Here is a 9,007-nt window from a genome sequence, read left to right on the forward strand (position 1 = left end):
AACATTTGGTGCACATTAAACTTTTCTATTGCCCGCTACTCTTTTGAATGCAGGATATATTCCAGTCACAACAGTTCAGCCTATCGAGAACTTCATGTGGGTCACCATTCAATACAAACTTGTCTTATGATATTGACAGGAAATGGCACTTAGCTTATAAGACAAAATAAAAAACATACTTAATTATCACTAAACCTTTCTAAAAGTACTGGCCGAAGAGATATGCTTTTGCAACGCATTCATTATGAATGAGGACACTGGATGCTAAAAATTTCTAATTCAATGCCTTTAGAAAATAATTTTCCAGGGTGAATAGCTTCTTTCACGGATTTTTCATATGCATTCACGAGCCTTATTTATACTTTAGGAGATAAACAAAATTATGATATTCTACACCCATATACTGTGAACAAGCACTGCTTTTCTACAGAACATAGGGCATATGAAAACCACCATTTTTACATTTCTTTACTGATTTTCTTCCTACCTATTTTAGCCATATATGAAATCTTTTAGAATATATGACAACCTGTATTTTATGCGTCCCTTTCCATTCTTTTTCTTTCATTGAAGCTAAATATTCATTATGAACTATAAAATCCTGAAAAAAGAATATCGAAATATATTTTACAATATCACTGGCATTTGTGGGTGATAAATATTTTTGCAACATACACATGCTAAGGGGATGCTAATGCGATTAGCAGCTCTTATTTTCTTTTGTCAGCCGATGCAAATTTCAAATCCAGTCCGATTATACTGGCCACTACGGTTCATCCCCTAAATCTTTCCATGAGGTCTGCTAACACAAATATCTTAAAGAATCTAACTATTTACAAAGAGAAAAATGTACATTATGTTATATCATATGGATTATTCTTATGCACAACCAGTAATCATCTAGAGTAACTATGAATAATTATATCTTTTTATTTACACAATATTTTATCTGAGATATTTACAGTTAATAGTAAAATAAGTTTGTCTTTAAAGACATTCTTAGCACATGATAAAGGCCTCTATATAATTCATGTATTTTTCTACCTTCACTCTATTATTATAGAATAATTTGTGATGGTGTTGTGAACATTCTATAAACAATTATCAGTGCAATGGTTAAAGGATATACAATATTTACATAATACTCTTACAGGGATACTTCTATTGCCATAATAGTATCCGAATGTAAACTGCCTAACCTGTGCTTATAACAATTCTGTTTTGGTCCATCTCTGGAGTCATTAGATGAGTGATTTGGCTTTTCTCTTCATCTCTCCTGGATGAAGTAATTATTGGTGGTAGAGGAGAGACAGCTTTAATCACCTTAGGTGAGGTTGGTGGGGAATTGTAATCCATCGATGATTTACCGGACCTTATTTCATTTCTATCTAATATGATAGGCTTATCCTCTCCTGGTACCAAAAGCCTTACTGATCTTGTAGGCTTTGGGGGTTTGGGAATAACATAACCATCTGGAACTTCGATAAGCGTTCCTCCTGTAAGGACAACTTCCCCTAAGCTTGGACGAGAGCGAGGGGTGTTGGGGCGGGAACTAGACCAAGTATGATAATGGTCTTTATCTTTCCCCTGTCTAAGGTCTTTACTGTTCTGGGTAGACGGGAAATTAACATATCCACCAATTTCATTCAAGTGCTCTGCTGAAGCTGAAGAGGCTTGGCCTCTTGAGGAGGGGTCTTCATGATGAATTGTTGGTAGAGACAAAATGCCATTTTCCTCCTCTTTCCTTTGATTTTCTATGAGCAAGTTAAGTCGTGCAGCCGCTGTCATATCTGCCGGTTGTGGCAAAGATAGGTTATCAGTGTTTTGATTTCCTACAGCTGATGCTAAATCGGGAACAGAACGACTCAAATGGGAAGGAGTCTGTAAAGGTACGACGCCATGAGAATGTCTTTTCAAATCTTTACTGTTCTCTGCAGGTATTCCTACTCGCTCATCTGGTAAGCGCACTGGTGATCCAAACTTACGATGCCTCGTTCTGCCTGGAGCGTTCTTGACGTAGGTCCTAGGTTTGGTATTTACATCATCAGGATTAATGTAATTATATTCATGGCTTATATTTGCATCAGGGTCTCTAGCTAAATTGAATTTTTTACTTGAATCTGAACTTTTATTGTGGTTAAAAGGGATATTCAAATTAACCTCAGGCCTCAGTGGTTCGACTTCCCTGGGATCACTTACTGAAGCATTATAATTAGAGTCACTGCTAGATGGAGAAGGGATTGGTGCTTTTCCCGGAACAGGAGGTTTTGCAGCTGAATCTGTATGGGATCCTATAGGGTTAACCGGAGTAGGATGGGGATAGTCATATCCTAACAAAGACTTTATGGAGGAATTTGGCGGAATATCATACCCTGGGTGAAAATCCATTTTCAAATTTTTGTGCTGTTGGAGTAAACGGTCTTTTACCGAGTTGAGATATGCCTTTTGACTTGGTAAATATAATTTGGCCTCACTAAATATACGGTCAGGATCAGGAACTGTGCCATTGCTCACTGGCAGAGGTGTAAGATATCCAGAACTAGAGGTTACAGATACAGAACGTCCATTCATTAATTGATGTCCATTATTGTCTCCGTCGATAAAAGTTGTTCCATTTGCAGATATCTGAGAAGGAATGCTCTTCAAATCACTGTTGCTATCATCAACAATAGTTGTTCCACTGACAACAGAACTCTGGCGTGTATAAACATTAACAGGTGTAGGATTTGAAATAGTGCTAATCTTTCTTTTATTGGGCAAAGATTTTCCTTGCCAACCTGACTTTTTTCTTCGGCACATCCTTGGACAACAGCAGCAAAATACAATAGCTATGATAACTGTAGAAGAAGTTGAAACAGTGCTAGCTATTGCCACAGGAGTGATAATATTGTTTTCCTCCAGAGTAACTACTTCTTTACATAACTCAACGAAGCCTGAACCATCGTTCTTTTCATAACTTACTTTAGATTCAGAATTGATTGACCTCTTGCGTCGTGTGACGTATGTGAACCTTTGAGGCTCCTTTGTCGTGGTAGTAGAGGCTTCAGTTGTAAAATCATAAATGAAAGTTTGTCTGGATGTAGTTTCTACTGAACTATCATCAAAATCATACGTAAATCGTTGTTGGGGTTTAGTGGGAATATCCAGGATAGGGTCGCTTGAAGAGGACGACTGAGACTGAGTAGGGTTAAAAGGAATGCTTGGCCCTACAATGGATGGAAGGTTGAATGGGGATGACCCAGGGGATGAAGGAATAAAAATTCGTTCACCTGTACTCGTATAAACAAAATTTCCACCGGATGGCTGCTGAGGTGGAGGTGGAGGTCTTGGGTCAAATGATGATGGATTTGGAAAATTCGGCAGTGGAGGAATATTTGACGGAATTCGTTCTGGTATTTCACTAGGCACAGGTGGAATATTAGATGGGAAGTCTGGGAAATAAGGGGGCTCAGATGATGATGCTGGCCCCAAAAAGTCTTCCATGGAAAAGTTTTCCGTATCATCACCTTCAACTGAATTATTATCCGAAGTACTAAAAGGATTTTGTTGTTGGTGCCACCCTCTTACAGTAGAAGATACAACTTTGGGATTGTGAAGTAAATTCGAGTGTGGATAAATCTTTGGACCATGTATTTCTCCATTATCATCTGTTAGAGAGGCTTTAACTTCATTATTAGAAAGAGGCCTAAAACAAAAGGTGTATCCAGTTCCAGGATCTAAGTTATCTACTGTGTAGTGATTAGTGAAATTTTGTATTGGTTCACCACCCTGACTCACGAGCACTATTTCTGTTTCATTTTCCTCGGCAAATTTTCGATAAGTTATTTTCCATCCAAGCGGCTTTAGTAAGAGAGCTTCTCTCTTAGAACGGCTGTTCAACCTATTTCGATTATGAATGGTTACATTCCATGACATAAGAACTCTCCTTGCTTCATTAATCATTATGACTCTTTCCGTCTGAACTTCATAATCATCTGAAGAAATGTAAAGTGGTGCTGGTGGGACTTCTGTTGGAGAAGGTGTTGTTGTAGTTAATGGCAGTGCTGTAGTACTGTGTTGTGGTTCGTCTGGAGTCTTAATATATTGACACTGGTCTGGTCTAGTAAATAAGTGGTCATCTTGGATGGGTACAAGACACAGTGTGTATTGCGTGTCTGATTCCAAGCCATGGAGAAGTTCAGTATAGGATGATTCACTTGGCCTCCAGTCACGTCGTTCTTCCTTGTATCTCTCCAGCTTCATTCTTGTAACCTTGGCAAATCTTGGGTCATCTCTGGTTTTATGTATTGTTACTGCCCAAGAAAGCGGATTTGATGACTGGTTTTGAGATGTATAGAATTCTGCGTCAATTATCCAGGAAACGATTAAAGCTTGATGATTGAGGACAGTAACATTCAAAAGGTGCAAAGATTTCAGGGCTATTTTCAAAGTCCCGTCAACATCGTCTCCAATAAATACGACTTCACTGTTGGAAGAGTTCTCATTTGTGGGACAAATGTCACTTTCTGCAATTAAAGAAGGAACATTTTATTTCTATAAGTAGCAGTAGGGTTTATTTTTGGAGGTCGTTTATCCTTTAAAAAAATCATAAACAATACACTAATATGAAATTTCTTTACATCCTTCATATAGAATTTATATGCATACTCAATGTCTAAAAAAAGACGTTTTAAATAGAATAAACTAACTCAGTAGCTAACCTTTTAATGATGTAATTTCTTGATGACGGAGATAAAAAGGAGATGAGCATGCTGGCGGTGTAATCATCATCACTCCTGAATCATTCGTCTGCACCCCCTTGAGTATCCATTTTGAATCACAGGTACAGTTCCAAGGATTACCTGTTATATAAAGAACAGGTGTAACATTTATTTATCCCTTTGTGCATCTGTTTACCCGATCAGGAGAGGTCCTGCCTCTTCTAATCAACTGACATTATTATTATTATTATTATTATTATTATTATTATTATTATTATTATTATTATTATTATTATCATTATTATTATTATTATTATTATTATGGGTGAAAGTAGTTCGTTAGGACACGTGTAAACTTTGTTATTACTTGTTAAATCGATTTTCTTTATGGCGGAAAGTGCTATTTATTTTGCCCTGAAATGCGATAATATGCAGCTAGTTTTATAATTTACGAAATATTATGATTTAGGGTTACCATGCCTGGAGTGGAGGCGGTTGAAAAGCAAACATAGCAAATACGGCAGTCTAAGGACGGTAGGTAAATAGGTAAGGAAGCGGCTCCTACGTTAGGTTAGGTGGAGAACCTTAAGTTAGGTGGTGTCCTTGTGTTTGTTTCCCTTTTAAGATGTGTGTTTTTTTCTAGTCATAACTTGAAATTTTACACCCAGGCTTAGAAATCTCCTAAATAATAAAACGTCCCTAAGTAAAACAAGGGAAAAATTCCATGGAAGGATAAATACCCAAAGATTTTCTTATATTTAACGAATCACGTCCATTATGGCATACCTCTTAGGTTGAGGGAAAGTATGGAGGAAGAGAGGCCTTTAGGGTTGAATTCTTTCAGGTGATTGCCACTCAGATCAAGATACTGCAAGTGAGGCATCTGTCGAAATCCGTCAGGAAGGATGTCTGAAAAGCAAATAAATGTAAATAAGGAAGTAGAGAAACTTGTATAGAGTGAAAATAAGAAAATGAATTATTATTCAAAGCATTAGTAACATTAGCATACTCTTTCTTTTATTATGCTTTGCGTTTTAAATGATGACAGGGGTTAACTACTTAATTATAATCACAAACGCTGTATAATTCAGTCAAAAGTTTGAAGTACACCAATAATTGAAAGTGTGTCATTAATTGAAAGTGGGAATTTAGTCACAAATCAGAATTCAAATTATACAATATAAAAAAATTATTAATGCATCACCAAAGGCGGCTTATATACAGGACAATCACAACATTTTCATATCTAACCTGAGATGATATTCGAGGATAAGTCGAGGTTCGAAAGTCTGGTAAAAGGCCGCGAAAACTGCTCGGGGAAGGCAGCTAATTCGTTGTTGGCGAGAGTTAGATCGGTCAGAGACTCCCTTAGCGGTTCCAGGTTGAAAACAGTCAAACTCAGACCAGCAGACTGAAGACCAAGTCGTGCTTGAGCTCCAAGAATCTAGAAAAAGATTACCAAATAGAAAATAAAAAAAATTCTGACATCAATTGAATGAGCATGAAAGGACAAAATCGCTTTATTGGTAGAAAATATGTTTTTAACTTTTCGTTTTTATCCTCAGAATACAAGATAGTACAAGGTTTGAGAATTTTGTAAGGTATCTTACTCCTAGGTAATATACCTATGGATATTCCATTATATTTGGGCATTTTCTCTCACATGTTAATAGTGCAGTATGTTATTATACCGGATTGATATTAAAACTCACCCTCTTTGACACTACAATTAACTTCTGCCTTGCCACTATCGTAACATCATGCATTATATACAACGAAATATAGACATTTGTCAATAGTTTCTGTTCCTCTATAATCCATAAGATACATTGTTCTATGTTACCGTCCTATATTTGCCTTCATAACTTACGCTAAATTTTATTTTCATCGGTACAAATATTGAGAAATCAAACAGCTATCTTATTCACCTTCCACTTCTCTTTTCCTACAACATAACAAACACCAGCGTTTCCTAATTTTTTGTTTTGTACCTACCGTATATTGTGAATAATTCTGTAAATAATTTTGCTTATTTGACTCATATTTTCCTTATTTGAAACAGTTTTCATTTTACATTCCTTAACTTAGTGACAAAGGTCTGTTATCAAGTGAAGACACTGTCTTGAAATGTTTAGCAATTTTGTTAGTGTTTTTCAAATTTACGATTACGCTATTGCGCAATAATTAGTGCGTGAATCTTTATGTTGGACAACAGTGAATTGATGCACATGCATAGACATGGAATAATCTTCCTTACTTGACCAAGCTTGTTGTGGCTGAGATGCAACTGACGGAGGCGATGAAGGTTGAAAAGCAGAGAACCTTCAGGTAGATGATCGATGTCATTGTGGGTCAGATCAAGCACTTCCAGCCGCGTCAGGTTGCGTATGGCTTCGGGCAACGCCTTCAGATGGTTATGGGTGAGGACTAGGCGCATTAGGGACTGGGCATGGTCGCTCAGGGCATCTGGGCGTACTTCTTTCACGCCCGAGCTAACGACGTTAAGGATTTCCAACGCCGACGGGGAATTGAGATTAGAAGCTGTCAGCTTCGGTATGTCACAGGTGAAGATATTAAGTTCCCGAACCTCAGGTCTGTTACTGGGGTTCTTCTGCTCAGGCGTACTATTGTAGATAAACAAAGAGAGAAAAGGAGATAAGATAAAAACCTAAGCAGATGAAACTATAATCAAACAAAATCTGTTTGTTAGTATTTCTTTTACTTGAATCCATTTTATGAATTATTATGAGTATTTGATGGAATCTATAGAAAGGTTATATGGCTTCTAATGTTAATACCAAAACATAAATATATTCAGTGACCAAAATTAAAGCAAAAACAGTAATCAAACCGATATCAAAACATAAAGGCTTCAAGTGAATATGATATAGTCACTAATTTAGGCAAATAACTGTCTAATAGATTTAACAAATTTCAGTTATACGCAATGTCAAGAAATATGTCTATCACCTCTCATTTTTTGCTTCTTCGAGAACTGAGCTCTCTGTTGTAACACTACTTTCCAGGTTCCTCCCTTCAGCAACCTGTTTCTTATTATGAAGCTGCAGCTTGATTTTGGATAATTCTTCTACAAGTTGGGTATGATTGATACCCCTGCAAGATATCATTTCTTCCTTCCATCGAAGAGTACACGCAGAAGGCTCAGACGGGGATATTGCTGGTTTCTGGACATCTGTTCCCTGAGCCTGTTGGGCATTGTTGACGGCAAGGAAACATAACGTCCAAATGATCAGCATGAAACCGTTTGGCCAAAAGCTCTCGCACCTCATGTTGTTCATCTTGGTTTCATTGCACTCTGAAAAGTATAAAAAGGATTGAGAACTCTCAATGGGTATGCAATTCGGCCAAGATTAATTGTATTTGAAATTTGACTTCATGCTTACAAGAACAGATGGGAAAATATTCTATATCGGTTTTGAGTTTATAGAAAAGCCTTTTTAGAATAAGAAAGAAAGCCACACGAATTCTCAAGATAATGGACGTATCCAGTTATTACAAGAACAAGGTCATCATAATTCAGCAACACCATTTCCCCTTAAAATTAAATGAGGTATGTTGCGGTTTTGCTGAAATGAGCTCACGGACAACAGGATACAATTTTCCACTATAACGCCCAAACAGGATTAATTTGTTTGATACACGCTTAAATATCATTACTGATACTTGTTGGCACTGACGCTTATTATGAGTTATCATTTAAATTTTCGATTGTGATGTAAGAATAACAATGCTTTGTCTCTGAGGTCTTTCCAAATACATTTTTCTTTATAACCCTACAGTGAAAGACACTGCTTGTCCATTCTACTGATGAGGGTATTAATCTTTCAGGAATGTATTATGTATTTCCAATAAATATTGTCCACAAGTAATTGAGTAACCCACTTTATCAATGTCGTAAGACATTGCTGATAGTTACTGTGAAGTTTTCGTTTTTATCATTAAGTTACATCACTTCATAACAGGTATAAAATACTGTTTATTTCTCTGGTAAAAAGAGATGTAAAATCCTATCTTATTTCTTTCAAGGTGAGTCCTTTTCATTCTCTTCCGTTATGAACTTATCTTAAAAAAATATATATATATAATCATACCTTACGAAAGAACTTCCAAAGACAACAGCTCACAAAATGACAAATTGATAAATTGAACAAGAGATAGGTGGAAAACAATAGAACAAATTACTGATGTCATTTTGTTGATTGATTTTCTTTTCCAATAGAAAGCATTTGTTTTGAACCATCACATCTGACATGATGTATAGGCCATGAACTAAAAGATTCACTGTG

General features: G+C 36.6%; 1 protein-coding gene across 1 annotated transcript; it reads right to left on the reverse strand.

Annotated features, from left to right (window-relative positions):
- Nucleotides 1-802: 802 nt before the first annotated feature.
- LOC137653929 (uncharacterized) lies at nt 803-8,010 on the reverse strand. The gene is given in 7 exon segments (XM_068387558.1): nt 803-829; nt 1,195-4,505; nt 4,701-4,841; nt 5,487-5,609; nt 5,952-6,144; nt 6,958-7,324; nt 7,671-8,010. Coding segments are annotated over 7 exon segments (4,491 nt in total). The 5' UTR covers nt 8,000-8,010.
- Between the last annotated feature and the right edge of the window lie 997 nt (nt 8,011-9,007).

Source organism: Palaemon carinicauda, chromosome 15 (genome assembly GCF_036898095.1).
Source record: "Palaemon carinicauda isolate YSFRI2023 chromosome 15, ASM3689809v2, whole genome shotgun sequence".
In the NCBI taxonomy this organism is placed as follows: domain Eukaryota; kingdom Metazoa; phylum Arthropoda; class Malacostraca; order Decapoda; family Palaemonidae; genus Palaemon; species Palaemon carinicauda.